This window comes from Anser anser, assembly GCF_964211835.1.
Source record: "Anser anser genome assembly, chromosome: 18".
Taxonomy (NCBI): domain Eukaryota; kingdom Metazoa; phylum Chordata; class Aves; order Anseriformes; family Anatidae; genus Anser; species Anser anser.
The window spans coordinates 2762622-2785453 of NC_139739.1; the positions used below are offsets into that span (position 1 = coordinate 2762622).

Below are 22832 nucleotides of genomic sequence, written 5' to 3' on the forward strand. Positions count from 1 at the left end.
CGCAACGCCCGGTGCGGGATCCAGGCCCTGGGGGGACGGAGAAGGGACAAGCCGGTGATCACCGAGAGCCGCACGCTCCCACCTCCCGCTCCCGGCACTGCCGTGCCAGCCGCAGCCCCGAGCCGCCCCCCCTTCCCCCCCAGTCCCCAACGCGGTTTTGGGTCGTGTCTCACCTCCGCGGGTCCCGGCCACGACGGGAGCGCGGGGCCGGGCTCCGGAGCCTGCCCCGGGGGCAGAGCCCGGCCGGGAGCCGGGCGCCGGGCTGCGCTGGCCACGCCGGGCTCCTTCCCTCCTCCGCTCCGCCGCTCACCGGCAGCCGCCCGCTGCCGCCGCCCCACGAGCCCCGGGGCCCGCCCCGGCCCCGCCCGGGTCCGCCCCGGCTCAGCCGGCTGCAGCCCCAATCACCCCTCGCACGCCGCGCGGTGCAGCCCCAATTGCCCCCCACCTGCTGCAAGTTGCACCCCAAAATTCCCTTGCATGCGCTGCACGTTGCACCCCTAATCCCTCCCCTCCCACTGCATGTTGCAGCCCCAATCCTCCTGCACGCGCCGCATGGTGCAGCTCCAATTCTGCTGCGTGCACTGCTCGTTGCACCCCCAATTCCCCCGCATGTGCTGCACGTTGCACCCCTAATCCCTCCCTTCCCACTCCATGTTGCACCCCCCAATTCCCCCCCACACAGAGCACATTGCACCCCCAATTCCCCTGCACACACGGCATGTTGCACCCCCAATCCCTCCCCTCCCACTGCATATCACACCCCCAATTCCCCCCCCACAGCACATTGCACCCCCAATTCCCCCCCAGCACATTACACCCCCAATTCCCGCCCCCACAGCACATTACACCCCCAATTCCCCACCCACACACAGCACATTGCACCCCCAATTCCCCTGCACACACAGCACATTGCACCCCAATTCCCCCACACCCTGCACCCCTACCCCTCCCCTTGCCCACATCCTGCACCCCCAATTCCCACTCACTGCGCCCCCCAGGCCCCCCAGCACACCGCACGCCCACCACCGCACTCCACCCCGCGGCCCTGGCGATTCAGCAGCCCCAGCAGTCAGTCGAGCAGCGTCCCCGCGGGCTTTATTTCACTGACCTCCGTCGCTTGCTCCTAGTGAGCCTTGCCCACCGCCACCGCCGCGCTCCCCGGGCTCTGAGCAGCAGCCGAGGGCCACCGCAGGAGCTGCACCTGGAATTCCACTGTCAGCGGCACTGCCTCGAGCCCTCGGCCCTCCTCCGGCTCAGCAGAGGCTTTGTTTGTTCTTTTTCCTGGGGAAAGTGGTAAATCAGCCTCGGTCTTTGTAGGATAAATCGCCCGAAAAGCGGCGGCGTGCAGGGGGATGTGCCCACCACGTTAGCACTGACTGCCGGGCCCTAAAGGAAAATCCACTTGAATATGAGTTAGGGTGGTAAGCCCAGCTTCTTTAAGCCCAATCTTTAAGCAGGCAATCAATCTGGGTGCAATTTTGCTTTTTGTGGTGAAATTGCCCTGTAATTTCCAAGAGAAAAGAAAGACGCAGGCATAAATCGTTCCGAGGACCCTGGAAAATCAAGCGTGAGGTAAAGGAGACCTACGTGAGACTACTTCCGAAGGCATCCTTCAATGTCTGGGCGAACTGTTTGCTCGAGACAAAGCTTGCTGCCTTTCCCGTTTGAGCCGCCTGGAAGGGATCCCGATTTCCCTGAGAGCACTTATTATTTGTGTGCATTTGCCGACGGAGGGATGCAAATCAGCCTCGGCTCCCGGCTGCAAGGGCCGGGAGCGTCCCCAGTGCCCCGCGGCGCGGCCGCTGCTGCAGCTCCAGGGTAACGGAGAGCGAGCACCGAAGGACCACAGCACGCTTTGGTGACGCAGGCGGATGCCACCTGCGTGCTGCGGTGGCAGTCGAGTGGCCCACCTGCCCCCACGGCCCCTCTCGCCTTCCCGGCTGTGGTCGGGGTGTGTGTGACTCACGAGTCACGGCAGAGCACGCTGCCATGGGACGCTGCCGGTACTGGGCGTAGCAAGCTGTGGGGGCAGCAGATTTCTTATGTGTTCTTTGAAAAATGCACCCCGAGACCTCGCTTTGCTGCAGCCTGGGGCCGTGGCCGCCATCCCCCACCTGCAAGAGGGGCTGGGAGGGCAAGTTGAACTTGAGTTGCTGACCACTCGGGGTTTCCTGTAGCGGCAGCTGTTTTCTGTGCACCCGACGCCATCCTCGGCCACACAACCCCCAGCAGAAGGGGGTTGTTCTCGCTCAAGCTAGACAGAAGAGCTGCTACACGCACGCTGACCACAGGCACTGGGGTGGAAAGGGAGAAAAAAGCACCAGGCGGTCATCTGACGGCAGCTCCCTGCTTCGGCAGCAGTCTGAGCATGCACTGCGAATCAGCATCTCGTGGTGGGGAACAAATGCTGTGATAACCCAAGGAGTTTCTTCTTCTTTTTGGGTAGCTGGAAGGCCGGCAGGCTTCCTCGAGCACGGACAGCCTAGGACTGCAGGGCCTGAAGTCCTTCCCGTGGACAGGGTGAGGGTGCACAGAAAACAGCCAGAGCTCTTGGGGAAGGAAGTTAATTGCACTGTTAAATTAGCAACTCAACCTGACGCCAGAGCAGGGACACAGGGCTCCTCTGAAAGCTCCCAGTGGTGCTGGGGAGAGGGCCCTGGCCCGCTCCATGCTGTCCTCAACCCCTGAGCAACTTTTTGGCATCGCCCTGAGCCACCTCCCCCGCTTCCTCCTGCTCTCGCGTTACCCCTCCGGCGTGCTGGCACTGCTATTTTTGTAGTCAAAACAAGAGTGCTGGAAAAATAACCTGCAAGAGGCAGGGCGAGCTCTGTCTCCAACTGGTTTAAGCAACGCCGCTGACAGAGCAAAGCCTGACCTCCGTGCTGGGCAGCAGGGGATGCCCACCGGGGGCCAGGGTGGTCTCTGTAGGGGTGGCAGCAGTGGGTTCTGTTCCTGGGCAGGCTGGGCACCTGGGCTCTGAGCTGGAAAGCCCACTGATCCCCTCCTCAAAGTACCTGGAGATGGATGAGGACCTTATTACGGATCCCAGACCTTATTACGGATCCCAGACAGCTGCCCACGCCGGGACGTGTGTATTGGGGCGTGTGCCTGGCCTCACAGCCCCCGCAGCCTCAATGGCAGCATTCAGAGCCCCAAGCTCAGGATGTGAGTAAGCGCCCTGCACGGCGGAGCTGGCAGGGTGGCGGGGGACCTGCGGCTGCCTCCGGGCTGGGCACCGCTGGTGTTTGCTCTCGCACACGCTGCTCTCTGCCCAGCCAGCTCCAACCCTCTGTCACCTTTGGCAGACGCTGTGGTTTTCCGGCTGGCCTGACTTTCTGCTTTCGTTTTTTTGCTCTTCTCTTTGCCTTTTTTCTTGTCCTGTGGAGAGAGACGTTTCCACACTCAGGCGGTGTTGAAATTCAGTGCCCACATTCAGTCCTGTGACAGTCTTCACCGCCTGGGTTCTGACAGGATTTAACGGGCCAAAGAAAGTAGTGACAGGAAGCGGGAGCACAGCAGAGGGGCTGCCCAGAGAAGAGAAGAGACCCCAGGAAACAGAAAGTGTCAGGACGGCTGGTGCACATTGCCATGCTGAGAGAGGATCAGTGGAAGCATGAGGGGTTGCTTTCACATTCTGGGAAATTAAGATAAACTCACCTATTTTCTTAACGTTAGCCCATAAAAAGTAGCAGCACTTACTGCTAATGCCAATATTAAATAACGATGCCAGCAGCGGTGGGTGGTGCTCCGGCAGGGCTATTTCTGCCCATTTTTTGGAGAGGGAACTGAGGGATGGATGGGGAGGGCAGGATGTGCTGAACCCTGTCCCCAGCAGCCCTGCCCCACCGCCCTGCCCCGGGACATGCTCCTTACCACTTTCTCCTCCAGACCCGGTGGCTGCAGCGGCTGCTCGGTGATGAGGACCCCAAAGTCACACACAGTTGCCACCAGGTCCTCAGCGGCCAGCAGGGCCTCCAGGCTCACTCTCCCAGAGCCCAGGGTCCTCCGAATGGGTGGGTCGCTGCGGAGTTCACACAGCTTCTTCTTCTTCTTCCTCTCCTGCTGCTTCTGCTTCTGCTTGTCCCTGGGCACAGGACCCTGCAGAGCACCCATATGGGATAAGTGTCAGCTGAGGGTTCGGGCCCCTTTAGCAGACAGCAGGTAACCTGGGCCCAGCCACTCGCCCACCTCTGCATCCAGCCTGAGGGGTGCGTAAAACAGCTGCTGCCTTCCTCCCACAGCAGGGAGGGATTTGTCTGGAGGTCTGGGATGGAGGGAATACTCCCTGACACCCAAAACTGGCACAAGAGAAGGTCCCTTCTTCCCCCATCACTATTATTGTAGCTCAGACGGTGTTCGGACATTGCTCCCTCCCAGCATCCTACCTTGGCACTGTCCTTCTTTATCCCCCGTCCTGCCTTCTTGTTTGTTACTGCAGTTTCTTCTGAGTCAGCATCAACAGGCCACGAGAGCACCTGCCAGGAGAGAGGAGCTGGCACTGCAGGGCCTGGGACACCCAAGGACCTGGCCTGGGGCCACCGCCATCCCAGAGTGCCTCCTACAGGGAGTGCAGTGCCACTGCTGCACCCCCCCAGCAGCTATTTTCCCTCCCTGCCCTTTTCATCAGGCCCTGCCACACACTCACCTTCTCCTCCACGACTGAGACGATTGTTCCAGCTGCCAGGTAGTCCTTCAGCCCCACTAAGTCCTTGGCAGTGTGCTCCTTCCTGTAGCTGCAGTCAATGGTGTCTGCCCAGGGCTTTCCAGGGGTGACAAACAAATTTACTGTGAAGGGAAAAAAAATTGAGCTGACCTTTTCTTCCTGAGGAGAGGACAAGACTGGTGCCAATTCATTACCCATCAATCTCAGTAAGAGCCCAGCTACAGCTGATGCTGCAGGGATGCACCGATGCCACCACGTTCCTGGAAAAGTCATCAATCTGCCCTGACCAGTAGGATAGAGGATTTATAATTCCTCATTACCAGCACGTGCCGTGGGCTCCTCCATGGCTGCAGACTCCTGCTGGCCCTTTGTTCCCCCCGTGTCCCATGCAGAGCTGTCCGCACCCAGGGTGGCCACCACAGGACTCTGATGAATTTTTGTCACCTGGAACAGAGAGGAATCTTGTGGCAAGGCATGTCTGGCTGTGTCTGCATCAGGCCCAGGGGCAGCACTGCCTCTGAAATCCCATTCCCCAGCCCATCCCGGTCATCAGGAGAAGGGGCAGAGCAAGGCGAGCTGCACGGTGGCACCTGCAGGAGGGCCGTAAACGCACTCCCATGTGCAGAGCACTGTTGGACTCCCGAGAGGGACAGCGAACGTGGCCAGCACAGGTGAGTGCTGCCAGATGTGGCCACACAGGAATTCTGTCCCTAGTTTACTGTTGCCCATGACGGGTTCATTACGAACTGTCTTGCTCTGCAGCCTGAAGGTGAAGTCCCCCTCACTGTGGCCTGCCAGAGCCTCCTGTTTTCAGGAGCTCAGTTAAACACCAACCTCAGTGCTGCCACCGTCCTCCATCTCCTCTCCCTCCGCAAATTCGTAGGTCACGCAGTAGCTGTAGGTGATCACTGGTGCCTTGGAGCCAACCTCCAGTCCCTGGAGAGCGCTGGGATCGGGAACTCCCTTGATTTTCCCAATGCTCACAACCACTTGTGCTTCACTTCTTATCAGATCTAAAAGGAAGACAATCCTGCTGAGGAGCAAGGAAGGCAAAGAACAAGTGGAAACCTCCTGGATGCCAAGTCCCACCACCTGGCATCCCTCCCTGCCACTCTTTGCAAATGCTGTGACAAGCCACAGCCACATGGGGTCACTCCAAAGCCATGCAAACATCTGGCCGGGTTGCTTTGCCTCCCTGGTTAACATTTTCGACTCAATAAAGCACACTCAGTGCATAAACTCATTGAGTGGGGGCCACCAAGAGGGGCTTCCCTCGCCCAGGTGCCCCCAGTCCCCAGCCCTTGTCCCAGCCTGGGACGTGCCACACTGCGGAGCGGGCACCACTTTGTGCTGGCACCGCAGCACACATCAGCATCTTCCTGAGCGGAGATGTTCTTCTTTCAGCAGCTCAAGAAGGAAACACACAGTGTGAAACCAGACCATGTCTGGAAAACAAAGATGGGGGCAGGCCGTGACACCAAGCCAGAGCTACAGGGACAGGGTTGGGTTGTTCCTGCAACCTTTGGACCTGATTAAGGCTAAAACCACCTTGATTATAAACGTGCTGCTGCAGGGTCCCCTGCCTGTCTGCAGCGTGAGCCCTAAGGACTCCTAGCTCAAGCACAATGAAACCATCTCTTGAATCACGGGGTCAGCACTGACAGGTTTGAAGACAAAGGCTCACCTGGCTGCCTCGCCAAACCGTGGAACTGGTGCCTCTCATCGGGCCCTACGTGGATGTCGTCCAGGACGGACAGCTGGGGCAGGCTGTCCACGACGAAGCCTCTGTAAGCAGGAACGAGAGCCAGAGGGTTCCCTTGGAGCACCAGGACGCGGAGCTTCTGCAGACTGGAGAGCTGGGAGACCAGCCCCGGCAGCTCTGTTAAGTTGTTAAAGCTCAGGTCAAGGGAGATGAGATTTGGCCTAAAGGAGAGAATCCAGCAGTTAGGGTAGGCAAACAACGTCCAGCTGAGGGCACTACTGCCCTGAGTCAAGAAAAGAAACAAGAAATCCTGATTCCTCAGCACCACAACCTGCAGTGGCACAAATTGGGTGAAAGTGGGGAATCCAACAGCGTGATCTCACATAGCCCATTGCCAGTCTGCCCCATAACTCAATACCTTTTTTCTTAAGCATCCATTAATCACCCCACTACATCATTCTGTAATACAGCCTAAGCTTTAGGACCTTCCCCAGGCAAGACTACCAGCAAGGATTGGGAAGAGCAAAGCCAGTCCCTGCCCCAGCAAGCTCACACCAAAGTGTGAGACAGAAGGCAGCAAACCGAGACAGGCCCCTCTGCACTGATGGGGTGTTGGAGGCAGAGAAAAAAAACCAACCCTGCTGAAGGGCTGCAATTTCTTAATGCAGGGCACCTCGATGGCTTGGGGTCATCTGTTCCCATCTGCCCACCTCCCAGCAGCTAGCCTGTGGCATTACCAGTAGTCCGCAGTGAGGTATTTGTCCTGCGAGGGGTCGCACAGCCTGTTGTACCCCAGCCCCAAGTGCTGCAGCTGCGGAGGGGGCTGAGCGCACAGCTCCTGCAGATCAGCCACAGCGTTGCAGCAGAGCTCCAGGACCTGCCCAGGACAGAGGGAGCAACAAACACCCTTTGCAACGAGCAGCTCCCGGTGCACCCTCGAGCTGCTCAGCTTGTGCAGTGTTCCCACATGGGACCTCTTTTCCCATCCCACCGTCACAAGGCACCGCTCACCCACCTTCAGAGTCCGGGGCAGGTTGGCCGAGGTTACCCTGCTGATCTGGTTGGCACAGAGTATGAGCTCCTCCAGGTGCTGTAACCGCAGCAGATCCTCGTCGACTTCCTCTACCTACAAAGAGCTGTGTTTGGCCACCGTGACAATTGAACCACCTCGTGTCATGTGGGTCAAGGTGACGCAGAGATGTGGTGTTGATCCATGTGACGTACGTGTAGCATGGATTAGTGTAACACACCGAGTGGGGCTGCCGGCAGCTCGACCCCTGCTGCAACAGCAGCACCTGGGGAGACCCCGGGCTGGGGAAACTGCTTTTCCCAGGACGTTTTCCCCCTCAGCAGATGTGTTTTTTTGGCCTGGAGATGGCCAGCTCTGTGGGCACCAGCCCACCCTTGCCTTAACAGCTTGCAGCTGCACTTACGTCCTTGCCGACAATCCGCAGGGACCTGAAGGCCTGGAGGACGCGGGTCCCGTGGACGAGCCGGGGTGCCTGCACGGCCATGTCCCGCAGCTGCTGGTCCTGGGGGCCGCAGCCCGGCGGCAGGGCCCAGGGGCTGCGTGGGTCTCTCAGCAGCTCCAGCAGTGCCTCGGGGCTCTCCTCGCCCAGCGGCAGGTCCTCACCCTCCTCCTGCCCCGAGGGGCTCGTGCGCGCACCGAAGCGGGACTTGTTCTGCAGAGAGGGAGAGGGGAGAGGCAGTGAGCACCCCGCAGACCCCCCGTCCCCTGTGGAGCCCTCCCCATCCCACCGTGCCCCCCAGCCCCTACCCAGCTGCCAAGGCCACAGGGGAAGTCCCGCAGGCCCAGGCACTGCAGGTGCTCCCGAAAAGCAGCCGAGAGGAGGCGGGGGCCAGGCGCCGCCATCCAGGAATTCTCTGACTCTTGGCACCCGTCCCTGTCGCTAGGAGATGGCGGGGACGCGATGCCCTGGGAACCGGGCTCTGTGGGGCCGTGAAGGGAGCGTGGGATGGCACTGCAGGCTGGGAATAATCCCAGGCTTTTACCTGTCTCCCCCTGGGATCTGAAGGCTGCTCCCCACCAGGGGAAGAGTGGGCTGCATTTACAAGGTGCAGCATCAGCCCCGTCCCCCGGCCAAGGACCTGCAGCACAGCATTTGCCATTTCACTTATCTACATCCTGAGAGTCGCTCGAGTTTCAGGGAGGAAGCAGTCGTGTGCTCAGTTAGCTGTAAAAGCACCCCGATCGCTGGTGCGGTGGGCACCGCTGCCACAGCACCGCAAGGCCATCGGAAAACAAAGTTCACAGCTAAAAGTACCAGCGCCCGCTCTTGGAAAAAGTCGCTGAGCCCAGGGACAAAAGCCCCAGCGCTGTCTGAGGTCAGACCCAGGTCTCCCCACTCAGGGGTTTATCTGTTTTTTCCAGCGATAGGTGTGGAGGTGATAGCGGCAAATTCCACTTCAGGGAGCTTGCAGAGCAGCTCGTGTCAGCAAAACTTCACCAAGTAAATTGCAGATGCTCTGCAGTGTCTGGCGGTTGCGTGGTGGAACACTGAACTTCCACTCGCGTTGGGTTTTACAGGACGGATACCGATCTGCTCCCTTATCAGCTCGGCAGCTTATTGCAGCTGCACAGATAGGAAAGGATGTGCGGAGCATGCACACGCCAAGAGATAGCGGCATGGCTCGAAGTGGAATAACCAGGCAAACTGTTGCCCTCGGTTCGGCAGAAAATGAAGTCAAACTTTCGGAAATTCTTTGAAAGAGCATTGCCAGCGGCTGAATTTTATTCTGGGGAAAAGCCGAGCTGAAAGCTTCTCCTGTACTGCTGTAGTGGCATGGACAGCCCAGAAATGACCTCCACTGTGATGGGTGGCAGAGTGTTCCTGGCTCTGGGAGGAACACCGGTGGCAGTTCCTCGTCTGTCCTCTCCGGTGGCACCCACCTGGGGTGGCTGGAAGGCGACGGGCAGCGCCTGGTGCCCAACGTGCTCCTACATGTGCAAACTCTCACCTCATCCATGCACCTCATAATGCACGGTGGGGCTCTAAGCAGCTGCATCCCTCTGCTCTTCGGTGCTTCCAAACAAGCGCTCCTTCAACACGGTTCTTCTACCTGGAACGAGCCGTCCGTACTCACCATTGTCTGAAAGAGCACCCTGCACAAAGAAACACCTCTCTCCGTGATACCCCCAAATAATACAAAGTCCTAGGATTATTTTTTCTCTGTTTTGCTGTGTATGAGAATCTCCTGCGTTTGGTAACTGGACACAGAGAAAACAGGTGCACTGGGTGCTACACCAGTGGGATGGGGTCTTACAGAGATCCAGCAGAGGGATACATACTCTCATCTGGAAGCCTCTCGTGGGTTTTCCACTGCCACCGTTAGCCCACTCTTACACTGGCCCCTGCAGGAGATGGTTGCTGGCTTCAACAACTCAGGTGTGTGCTTGCGTGCTCCATCATGCTTGGGAAAAAAACAAAACAAAACAAAACAACAACAAAAAAGAACACAGTTCATGTTCTAAGTCCTACATTTTGGAGCTCCCAGGGATTTAGATGGGATGGCTATGCCAAGAGTCCTGCACTCCCAGTCAAATAGATGATGTGGGACACCATCTGTGTCACTTTGAAACTGCACGCTAGATCACAATCAGTGACGACGCATTTGAACCAATTTTTGATGTAATCTTTCAAAAAAGAAAAAAAATCCCACACCATCATCTGCAGGAGAACATGGGGGAGCCACTGACGCAAAACCCCACTGTACTTAAACGCAGCTCGGCTGTCCCCAGCCGCAGCACTCCAGCCACCAAGCAGCCTGAGCGCCGACATCCCACCAGCTTTCGGCCAAGCCAGCCGCTGCCTGAACCCGCCATGAAACGCCAGACAGGTGGGTGCGACTTAACCGTGTCGTAAGGTTGCATTGGTTGATGCTCGTCATTAGCTCAGCCGCTCAAAGTCTCTCTGCTTTAGAAAGTTAGCACGCTGCAAAGAACCAGGAAGTTTTGCAAAAACGGCGTAGACGCCTGAGACTGTACTCATTGTATTATTTTTTTTTTCTTTTCTTCATTTGAATGCAGAAATCACCAGATTTGCAATCTTCCTCTTCTGCTCACTGGCTCCTTTGGTCTCCTTGGCACCAACATCTGAAGATGGCAAAACTACTACAGGACAGAGGCATTCTACTTCCAGAATGAGGGCCTTCCTAGTGCTACAAAAGCAAGCAACTACCTTGCTTAAAAACTACGTAAGTGTAATATTTTGCATTTGCTGGGCCTGTGTCTGGGGAGGAATCCCTTGATTTAGATATAGAATACTAGGAAGACCACCAGAAAAGAAATAGTTGGGTTAGAACCTTGAAGAGGCACCTCTCTGTATTCCATACAAGAAGGAAAGCGTTTGCGTTGTCTTATTTTAGGACAGAGTTGGAGCAATGTCTAGGACAGCTTGGGTGTGCCAGCAGTGGTCTTCCAGACTCACGCATTTTTCTTTGTCTCCTGAGTCACGTCGAGCTTGAAGCAGGCAGCTTTTTGGATGAAACCAAACAGATCACTGGAAAGATGAAGAGAATTGCCTTCCTCTTCAGTCTGACCTTAATATTAGAGCAGTCAGGAGCACTTCCGCAGAAAATCCTTCTCAGCCTCGCACTTCCTTGGAGATAGCAAAATGTGCACTGAACCTGAAAGTCAATGCTACGGGCAAATTTCAATTCCTGGGAACGTGTTCCCAAGAATACGTTGATAAAAATCAGTATAAAACATTTCCCCTAAATTCATTCTTGAAATCAAAACCATTTCTGCTGAAGTAGATTTGTTCTGGTCACAGCAAATGCGTTGCATGAGTAAATTTTACCTATATGGTTAAAAAAAAAAAAAGACTCAGAAAAGCTGAAAACAATGCCAAGCAGGTTATTAAGATAGAAAGTGCTGCGCAATCATAGCCACAGATAGTGTATAATAGCTACTTGATAAAGGAGCGTAGGTGTTAATACAGCCGGTGAACAATAACAAAAAAACCTCAAGCAAACACAAGCTGAAAAATAGGTGTGTATGCTCCTAGACAGTCTAATGTGGAAACTACCAGGACAGATGTAAACCAAAAAATTAACGATTTCTCTCTCCTCTTCCTCCCATGCAGAATGCGTGCAGCACTGTAACACCGAAAACCGTAAGCTGGCTAACTGCTGACCCCCAAGTCAAAGCAATGGTGAAGAAAATACCCGAATGTCCACCTCTGGATGCAGGTTGCTGCATGCACGTTTTTTACAATATTTTGCAAACCATAAGAAATGATCCAGAAGCAATCTGTGGGAAGAATTTCACCCAGGCTGTGAACGCAAGTGTCATCCAGCTAAACGTGACGATGACTGAACTGGAGGTGCCTCACACCTGCAGGAGCAAGGATCTTCCACAGAAGGTCTGCGAGCAGTTTGGGGGGATGAACGCAGCAAAGAAGACGAAGTATACCTGGCTGGCTTTACAGAAATATGAGCAATTTATGCAAAATGCAACAAAAATATACTCCGCAGTAGGAATGTAATATGCCAAGCTGAAACAGTAACTGTAGGATACCGGAGCTTTGGCTGAATGTACCTATCAGTACTTGTGACCAGTTTGATGCCAGGAACAACATTAACAATGTACTTACTATCCTGTAGACCTTAAATATATAATCTAGTTTAATTTACTATTTAAAAGATGAATGTCTTAAGTTATTGATTTTATTTATTATAAAAATATTTATAGTGTTTTATTTGCAGCAGCATATAAAAAGTATGCACTGATGTACGTCAGAGTGATTTAATTAACCAGTCATGATATCAATGAGCAAACAGGAAGGCATGACTTCAGTGATTTTCATGTTATTTATATTTTTATTTTGTAATTATTTTCCAAAACTTTTGTTGATTGTCAGCAGACTGATTTTATACTTCTCATTACTAGCAAATTGTATTTATGAATTTATAGAATACATTTATTTTTATAAATTTATTTAAGCAATTTTGTGTTCTATATTTATTCAGATTTTTAATTTATATATTTTAATGTTAAAAGAGATGAATCATGTATTTACTACTTAGGTGAACAGTTTAACTCATTTTCTGTCACTATATATTTGGATAAAACCTGGCATTTAATTAAAATTATATTAAATAAAACTGCTACTGATTTTTTTAATTATTATTATGTAATTTTTTTAAAGTCTTTCTGCATCGGAAAACTAATGTTTTGTTAAATAGCAAATTGAACTTGTTGTTTCTAGTCATTACGTTAAAGGTATTACAAACAGCACATCTTTCCCACCCACTTTTTACTGATAAGACATGAAAAAAGACCACAGCACTTTTGCTTCTTACGCTCCAGTTGGTTTCTTAAGTTTGGACCCGCCAGTGGGTAAATTTCTTTCTCTTCGGCCCCAGCCTGTGAAGGCTGAATTATTGTGGCTCCGCACCACAGCTCGAGCCTGGCTTAGGTTCAGCACAAGCAGCAGCGCTGCTGGAAGGACGCTGCATCAGCTCGGGCACGAGCAGCACACCAAAAGGCACCCCAGTCAACTGCTGCTTCTGGAGCTGGTAACGGAGCAGGCACCCAAATGTCCTAGGAGCAGCAGGACCTGTCGTCATCTTGTTTTTCCTTTGTCGCCTCAACCCTCGATTATCCCCAATAACGGGGAGGTTAATAACGTGACGAGTTCAGTTCATATCACCATGCAAATTTGAAGCCAGTGTAAGCATTAGAATCAATTCTGAAATTAACCCTATTTATATACACATACATATATATTTTTTATATTTTGCAAATATATTTTGCAAATATATTTTATATATATATTTTTATATTTATATTCATTTCATGTGAAACACCTATTTAAATTGCAAGTAAAGGATTGCTCCTCTCTCTGCTGCCATCCCTTCACTGACAGTGGTCCAGACCAGCACAGGACTGCCTGCTCCGGAGTACTCCGATTTCTGCTCCGAATGTCCAGGAGGCTGCAGCAGGACTGAGCCCCTTCCTCCCAGTGGCACCAGCGCTCCTCCTCTGCGAGGCTGTCAACAGCCCAAGAGGAACCGGAGCAAGGGATTTTGGTACCAGCCCACCTCCTCCATCACCCTTTAAATCCTCCCAGTGCAAACAGTAGGAAGGAAAACTACTTACCCTTCCGTCGCGGTGGTTCTTCAGGATGGTGCCATTGGTGCTGATGCAGCTCTCCCTCCTCCCAGTCCACAGCCACGCCTGGCCCTTTTGTTCTTGTGAAGCATCTTCTGTAGCAGGAGGTGGAGGCATGAAACTGGGCCTTTTTTTTTTTTACAAGAGGCTTACCTGTAACCTTCCCTTGCGTAGGGAACCGGGTGCCGAGCACTTACAGGGTAGCTGCAGGGAAGGTGTTTGGCTCTGCCGAGTGTCTGGATGCTGGCGACATTTGAGCAACAGAAGACAGAGCCCAAGGTCTTTACGGACTCTAGTGGAAGAGTTGTCCTTAAAACGACAAGAATTGCTGCAGATCTGATCCTCTTTTGCCCGGGCTTCCCTGGGAAGAGAGGTTTCTTGACATAACTGAGCCGCTGCCAGTCCCCAGGAAGCACCAACCACTCCAGGTGCTCTCAGGAAAGCACTCTAGCTTCCCAAGAGGAAGAGAGGGACCACGCTCCCTGCTGGAGGCACGGGAATAATTCCTCCCAAATGGGACCACTCTGGGCCACCACTGTGGAGATGTCATAGTGGTGACAGACAGAAGGATGAAGGCAGATCTGAGACCTCTGCTCTAGTTTCTGACACGCAGGTACCATCGGCTCTCCTTTCCACTGGTGCCATGCTAGCACACCTCAAGTTCAAAGAACGTTTTAATAAACCACCTCTGACTTGCGTGTGAGCTTTGTGCAAGCACGGTAAGTGGAGTCCAAAGGTGTTTTCTTTGCTCCTGATACTTTCTGTATCAGGAAGCCACCTGCCAGTGTCAGTGCCAACCCGTGAGAAGCAGAGGGACACCGGCAGCCGTGGCACTCTCTCAAATTACCCCGCTTAGTTTAAGTTCTATCGATTTCCCCAGGGGCCAAGAGGTGCAGTTCCAGCCTCGCTCCCTTGATTTTTAATAGAGGAAGAGGGAATGCAAAAGGATCATTAGGGATGTGCTTATCCCCAGAGCAGAAGTGGCATCTGCTGACCTTGTCAGGTAGGGTCAACCAACCACTGCAAGCAGGAAGATGTGTAAATCCTGAGAGCTTTGACATCACCATTTCCAGTGGCTGATACAAACCACTTAAACCTTGCTGAATCAGAGGATTATACAGGGCCACTCCCTGTGGTTTTGTGTCTCATGCGCATCTTTTCTTTCACCTTCTGAGTATGTAACACTTATACAAAAGCATTTTCCTTGGAAAGGGAAACATTTGCCTGAAGGTCAAACGAGATGAAAAAGTGAGTCAGATGGCTGGTACCAATTAACGTCACTGAGAAGTAAAATTGACCCCAAGAAAGAAGAGTTGTCCTTCCCATGGAGGCACAGAGGTGTGCTGTCAGCCCCGCAGACTCAGCTCACCTCAGGAGTGAGCTCACACACACAGGGTACAGGCTTGGAGCAGGGAAACACGGGCTTGTGCCAAACTGTGGCAAGACACTGCTCTCCTTCCATGTGCTTGAGAGCAAACAGCGCTCTGCCACAAGTGTTTGGGACACAGCAGGGCAAGCAGCTGGGTACCAGAACATCAGACTTCAAAGGGCTGAGGTCAGGAAGCAATGGCCAGCACCCCTCTGAGGAGCGGGAACAGGACAGAAGTGCATACAGAGGCGAGACAGAAAGAGTGGCTGCAAATAGGCTGAAGCACTGCGACACAAGTGTATCACCAAAGCATTTCTGACTGCTTTGTACTCATTTCTGCACGCTTTAGAGCAAACAGGCCCAGAATTTGTCAGCACTGTGTGGCCATCTGGCTGCTCGGATACTGGCTTTTCCTTTGTCTGCCTCAACACGGTTCAGTCCCTGCCAACCACAGCCAGACGCAGAAGCTTTGTTTTTGAAAACTCTTTCCCCCGCTCAGAGAAGATGGGGCAGCTTCAGAACAGGGAGGGAAATGAAGCAGTTGGGTGACTTGTTGCGTGACTGAGTTTGGACTACACAGTTGAGAAGACCTGAGAGCCACCATTAGCTGCACTGCAGATGTGGTTGCGTGGCTTTCTTCTCAACAGATTCTCAGGACCTCTCCAGCCCACACCCCAGACGGAGCTCAGAAGCTCACGCTGAAGCCCAGAGACTCTCAAAAGAAGGCTCAAGTATTCACAGAGAGCAAAGCGCTCGTCCTAGAAGGACAGTGCTGGCAGCCACAGACGAACAGTGCGAGCACAGCCACGGTGGGTCCTGCCACCAGGGCTCAGGCGAATCCTCCTCATCCATGGGGCGATGTAAGTTGGGGATACACCTGCACCACGTTTTGATCTCTGCTGTGATGGTTAGGTGGTCACTGGCAAAGCTTTCTTGGCAAGGGGTACCCCATTTACGCAGGCTGTGTAAGAAATGTCAGAAAGGCAGGCAGCAGGACTTAGGGATGTGATGGAGAAATGTTTTGTGGGTCTGTTGCCATTTTGTGATGCTCAGGACTTAGAGTTTGTGATACATACACCTTCTTCTGAGACAGGAACATATGAAACAGCTCTCTGGATGACAATGGGGACTCCGGTGTTGACACACAGGGAACTTCCCTGCCACCCAAGTATTTATTTTGTCTGCACACCTCTTGAGGGTGAGTAAGACTCAGGAGGAAAAAGTGCTTATGCATCAGAGTATCTAAAGAAAAGGTCCCAAGGGTAAATACAAGTTAATAAAAATATATATATGTATATCTCCAAAATATCTTGTGAGCACTGGGTTCTTTTCCTTTTGTCCCAGATTCAAATAGTGCTGGGAGAAAGCAAAATCTGCCAGAGCTGGGTTACAACAGATTCACAGGAAAATATTTAGGATTTTGGTACATGTAAAGAGAGCCCTGAGCTGTTCTCCCACTGAAGTGCCAATTCCCTTAGGGCAGTGATTTCATTTGGCATTAATTTGCTTAGAGCAAATCTAGGTCTACTTTTTGTACTGCTCAGGGATCAGCAGAATCAGCCACAGAAAGAAGCCATTTCAGTAACTGTCTTTTGGCGTATCAGCTACAGCTATACCAGCCTCACTGAAATCACCACAAAATCAGTAATAAAGAAACAGTGCTCTGCAGCCGCAGCTTCCTCCCAGAGAGGTTTGATAGCATCACTGCAGTACCACTAGCATTTGTGTGCTTGGTTGAGAGTGAAGTCAGGCCAAAGCGTTGTTTTACTGCTGTTTAAATAGCACTGATCTTTACCGCCTTCTCCTACCAAAATGCTTTGTGTGAGATCAGGGTAGAGATATTAAAAAAATTAAATGCGAACAAAGCAAGAAAACTGTTGTACGTTCTTATACCTTCTCCCAGAATCACAGGCCTGACTCATCAGAATTTCTTATACGCTATATTAGGTCAAAGCAACCAGTCACAAAGGTGAGATTAACGAGCATCAACTCTTCAGCAATGCTTTTAAAATAAAATCCCCCTTTTCACTCATCTATTACCTTTCACTTTCACTAGAGCGCTGCCTCCACTAGACCCAAGAAAATCCAATATAGCACCAAGGTGACAACTGAAGCAGAAAGCTGCAGCATCCTACCAGGAAAAAAAAAACCAAAAAACGTCATTAAAGTCAAAGGTGAAATGATACGTGTTTCATTTTTTTAAATGGACTTAAGCAGCTTACACTAACACTGCCTAACACTGACGTCATTTCCATGGGAATAACATGTTATCCAAACTTAGCGCTGCCCGGTAGAGTCCACCATCCAAGGCAGTATTTCAACCAAGAGCCCTAAATCCAATCCTGTAAGAAAATAAGAGCATTGGGACTCAAGATATCAGTGTAGTCCCTAAAAGTTTGAATTTTACTTTTCCTGGGTAAACACCAAAGCTACCTTTGAATTACTAGCTGTTAAGTTAAAAGCAGACATAGAAATAAATAGATTTATATCTGCTTAGTTTTATCACAGGAACTCATTTGGACTGTTATGCTTAATATAATCAACAACCAGGGTCTGTTAACTCTAGGAACATATCAGAACCTTAATACATTTGGAAAATGTCATGCGAAATGTGGAAGAACAAGCTCAGTGATACTTAAGTGAAGAAAAACGTAAGCACTGCAGACGAGTGGACTTGTGGAGGTCGTGCTGTAGCCAGCCTGTTCCTTCCCAGTCCCTAACAAGCATGACTGAAGGGGAGCAGAGTTGACTACAGAGGGTAATTTTCATTTTTTGCTAATCTGGCTAATGCTTTGGTGAGACAGGGAAAACCCAGCACAGAGCAAATACAGCCTGGTGGCCAACGCCTGAGAAAAGACAAACCACTCATACATTCTGAGAAAGTCCAGCAGAGTCGATTCTTTCAGTCAAGATGGGCCCAAGGGACATCAAGTCTCTCTGAGCTTCTGAAGCATGGAGTCATTTTAAGAAGATGTAAGCCTTGCAACAGGAAAGCCAAACACACAGATCCCAAAGGGGTGACTTCAACACCACTGATAATAGCGAAATGAGCCCGCAACACTTTTCACAGTTGCAAAAGGGATGGCAAGGTCCAGGAAGATTTCCACTTACCATTTCCCCACTTTGAAGCCAAGTTCTGGGTAAAAAATGAAGACGTTACAACTAGTTTCTTCCAAAAAATAACCTTTATTGTTTTGGTTGTAAATATAAAAAAAAATGCATTGCACAATTTAACAGACCTACTGAAAAGTGCTACATATCAACAGCACAACAGAAGTTGTGTCATGCAACAGAACAGGAAACCTAGGCAAAAGCAAGAGTACAACCTGAAGTCCTCAAACCTCCAAGCTTTCAAGCTTTGTTTTTTAAACAACAAGAATGAACTCCATTCACTTAAACACATCTAAGTACAAGAAGAAAAGGAGCAATTTGTTCTTTGAATTGTTAAGTACGAGGATTGCTCCTAACTGATATCTTTTGATTCAAAACCCTATTCATGTTGGAAATGTTCAGATATAAAAGCAGTTCAGATGATGGCTAGAAAGTCTTTGTATTACATACCTAAGATGTTTTTCCTTCTAACTGAATCAAATTTTGCAGATCAATCTACAATTTGGTACTACCACTTCTGCTCTAACACAGCAAATAAGCATGAAATCCATCCAAGAAACAGAAGGGAAGTTGAGGCCTTAGCTGACGTTGTGGAAACAGTACTGGGGTCCCATACAAGAAAACCCTCAAAAACAAACGATCTCCTCAGAAATGCAAGTATATAAATTGAAAGAGAAATAGGAAAACTCCTGTTGTCTCCCCTAAAAAAAATACCTCCTATAAGTCACCAACAGCTGTCCACAGTCCTCTGAGATTTGTGCGACTGAATCCATAAAGCACCTAAACCAGGGAGCATCAGCCTTTTCATTCTGGGTGTTTTTCTTTTTCCTTACAAAAAAAGTGCAAAGAATGATAGAAAAGAGAGAAGAAAAAAAAAAAAAAGGTCAAAATAGTTGACTATCAGTTTTATTTTAGCGGTATCTTCAGGTTGGGAACATTGAGGCAAGAATTATCCAACCCAGAAACACAAGAAGTGATTTAGCTTCCAAATAATTTGGACTAAAAAATCATGTTACTGAATGGTTTTGGAGTGAGCTTCTTGCAAACAAAATAAAGTTCACCTGTCCCCTCACCTCTACAATGTGAGCCTAAGTGTGTACACACACAGAATGAAAAAAAAAACACCTGAGGGCACAAAATAAAGGGATGCTGCTTTCCAATGCAATCTGCCAGCCCTTTGATTTTTTAAGCCATTCTAGATTTGGAGATTTAATCATGTGCATCTTTACTAGGTTTCTGACAGACTTCGGGGTAGGTGTGCCCCTGTATACGTGGGAGGGAAAGATAGTGAAGTCAGCAGGAAAAAACATTTTTTTCCTTCCTTCCTCCCATCCATCCACACAGTTTTTTACAACCTCAGGTTCAAAGGGGCACAGTAATGCCACGCAGACAATACATTCTCTTAAAACCAAGGGAACCCCCACTTTGTCATTTCACTGAGTTTTCCACATGTTAGGGGTAAGAATGTAAGACTTAAGATGCATCTGATGCATAAAGGACCCCAAGATCTAAGGCACGGATAGAAGCATTCTAGTAAGTCTCCCTTCAAGGAAAGCTCCCCTAGGACTTTGGAAAAGCAGGAAAGAACACGGCAGTCGGATCAAATGGTAGTAACAAGGAATCCATGGGTTCTGCGCAGAGCTTGGACTGTCCAGATGAAGCATGGTCTTGTCTCCATCCCTACTACTAATTAATTTATTCAATTTGCTTTCACTGCTTGTTCCCCGTCTTAACAGGAAGTATCATACAAGACTAATAAGTTCATCAGATAATGCATAATTTCTCTAGAAGCTGGGGGAAGACTGGGGGCTTCTACAGTGTATTGATTAATAGAATTCGAGGTCAGAAGGCACCACTAGACAATCTGTTTGATCTTGGTGGGTATCGCAGGCCACAAATATTTTATCTATCCCCTCCCTTATTGAGCAAAATATGTTGGATTTGACTAATTATGAGTCGCATTTGCTTATATGGGGATTCCTTAAAGGTCCAGACCAATTCACTGAAGACCGATGTGCATCATCTGTAATTCTGTGTAGACTACAGGCACAGTGTGTTTTGCTTGCTTAACGTACTTCAGTGACATAGAGGAAGTCGGACTACGAAAGTCAGGGGAGTAAGTGGTACTAAAGTGTTTTATTTAAAAAAAAAAAAAAAGAAATCTATTACTTAGAGTCCCGAATGAGGAAGGCAGAAAGACTAAGCAGTTCAAATATATAACCAAGTGGGAATCTAGACAGAAATTCACAGATATGTGGCCAATCTCTTTTCATACCAATCCTCAGTACCAAAATGTGCAGAGATGAGATATACCATAGCTTTTTCCTCCTGTGCTTCCAAATAAAGTGAAATCACACCCTTCACAAAGGTGGCTGATAAGAGAAAAGAATTCTGATTTGTAATAGTTAGGTGACGAAAATACACTGAATCACTCCTTCAAAGAGGAGCCACATCATTTCTGGTAATTACACTATGTGGAAAGTATCTTTACACTACTCCTTCCCTCCCTCCCACACCCTTGCCTCAGTAAGTGATCTTTGATTTATTTTTTTCTCTTTGCTATGTAAGATTTGCAGTTTTAGAAGTGCCGTGAGCTTGTTTCTCCATCACAAATTATTACAATAAGCACTTTCCCTCCAATTGTAACCAACTCATGATGCAATGAGTGTGATGTTTTTTCCATTCGCATCCAGATCGAAACTGCTAATGGGCAATACTTTTTAGCATTTCAGTCATACACCCCCACGTTTTTATTCCTTTAAGGTCCTTTTTAGCTTCCAATTCATTCAGTGAGACTTGAAATGGTAGGATCTAAGCTTAGAAGTCATCATACTTCCCTAGGCTCTGAGACATGCCTGTAGCACACTTTGCTTGTTGAGACAACACTGTAGTGTTGTTAACACTACTGCAACCTCAGTTGCAGACACCTGGTTAAGAACATGGTAAAAAAAAAAATCAGGCAAAACTGCTGCCTGACGAGCAGGAGACCACATTGCAGGGGAAGCATTACAGAATATGCCTATCTGAAAAGTACAGCAAAAACACAAGTGAGTCTGTTCCTGGACAATTTGCCTGCTGACTTCTTTCTAGAAAACCGGATACATATTTTTAACATGCAAATACGCATGTAGGTATCTATGCATCTCAACAAGATAGCCCAGTATAGAACTTGAGGGGCGCTCCCCAGCTAATCACACTGTTAAATGATTTAACTGGAACCAAGTTCACAAACAGTGATAGAAATGGGAGGATTAAAGCACTGATTAAAAAATTAATTTAGGTTCATTCAACACCTTTTATCCTGATGCATCCCAAAAATACTGCTTATTTGAATAAAACATTTGGTATGAAAGACCTGGATATAGGTCCCCCTAGAAAAGCTACTCGCTATTTCAGTGCTCTGACCACCTTTACACACTATTTCAACAAACCATTTCCTAGGTGAGGCCTAGATTGCTGTTGGTTCGCTCACAGGGACACAGTTTTTTCCCATGTGCCACAAGCTTCAAATGATATGTCAGTCAGACCTACTGTAAAATAAAAGGACATCTTGAATGTATGCACAGCTACAGAAAGGCATGCTGGTACTTCGGTCATGCCGCTTTGTCTTCTCCTTACATTCCTTCCCCCTGAACCGCCACCTGTACAAGTCCCTTTCAGCCCCTCTCTTCCACAATTCACAGGCCCCTGCTCAGGGAGAGGGCCCTGGGGCAGCCCTTTTTGCCACCTTCTTCTTACAGCCCTGCTCACACATAAGCCAACTCTGCAATGAAAGCCACTAGCTGCAAAATCTCAGGACAAGGAAGAAAGGAAAATTATTCTCTACGCTCAGTCCCACTCCCCAAACCTATTATTGCTTTTTAAGGTTTGGCCCACCAAGTGGGGAACATTAGGCACAATGCAGAGGAAAAGTACATCCCCTGAGGGATAACCTACTGACCCCATTTCAGAACGTGTTACGTCCAAATTTTTTAGCTGCTCCTAAGTATTGCACTGTGACAGCCTGTTCTTCAAACTGGAAAAAAAACTACTTGGGGGAGGTGACAAGGAAACTTTATCCAAACTCTGAATAGCTCTAAAGCATCAGAATCGAGTAATGAGTGGAATTACAAGGGTCATAGGATCATTCCAGACTACATCAAGAAAAACTGGCCAGAATGAACATCCCAGTGCTGTCTAAGGATGGACAGACTATTGCTGCTGTGAAAAGACTAAGCTTATCTACAGCAAAGGGCAGTACTTCAGGGACTGCCACGTTAAAAATGTTATGTGGGTTTTAACTTATCTTTGTGTGTTTTATAATTCCTGTTGAACATAACCTTACCATACAGACCAAGCTTGGCTAAGTCCTTCAGGTTTTTGAAATAGAAGGCAAAAAGAACAGATAAAAAAGACAAAGAAGCTAAAAATTGACTACAAGTCCATGTGGTTTGATACGCTTTCTGAGACAAAAAAAAAAAATCCAATTTCTTAACGCTATGAACTCCATTTCTGTCTTTGAAGCACTAAGACGTTTACCTATGGATGTGTTTTATATGTGCACATTTTATGAGGAAGGCAGCCTAACTCTGCAGAGTGCAAGAAAACAGTTTAGAGATAAAATGGATATGAAATTCACGCGTCTATCTTGATTGCAGAATCTGTGCAATCTAAAACTGCTTTTTTGCACTTACTGCACAGCCTGCTACTCAATTGCAATGGCTATATCAGAAAAATAATAAAAATCAGCTACTTTATTTGCTAGAAAATAAAGCATGCCTTGGAACTGATCATATGCAATGGTACACTCATTAAAATAAAAATACACAAAACACAGCCTGAGATTTTAATTCTAGTATTTTCCACGAGTTGA

General features: G+C 49.5%; 1 protein-coding gene across 2 annotated transcripts; it reads right to left on the minus strand.

Moving 5' to 3' along the window:
• Window positions 1-1123: 1123 nt before the first annotated feature.
• Window positions 1124-11477, minus strand: LRRC43 (leucine rich repeat containing 43; the record flags this gene model as incomplete). 2 transcript variants are annotated; one of them, XM_083804212.1, is made up of 13 exons in its annotated part: window positions 8379-11477; window positions 7799-8047; window positions 7381-7491; window positions 7103-7242; window positions 6348-6586; window positions 5498-5676; window positions 4984-5107; window positions 4646-4785; window positions 4386-4475; window positions 3874-4098; window positions 3297-3378; window positions 2807-3014; window positions 2355-2549 (listed from the first exon to the last, which is right to left on the minus strand). In XM_083804212.1, exons 1-13 carry the CDS (start codon window positions 8493-8495, stop codon window positions 2483-2485), a joined length of 1971 nt encoding a protein of 656 aa, XP_083660338.1. In that variant the 5' UTR covers window positions 8496-11477. The 2 variants fall into 2 exon arrangements, with proteins under 2 accessions (XP_083660339.1, XP_083660338.1); XM_083804213.1 differs by lacking the exons at window positions 2355-2549; window positions 2807-3014; window positions 8379-11477 and adding exons at window positions 1124-1281; window positions 8143-8264.
• Window positions 11478-22832: the final 11355 nt, after the last annotated feature.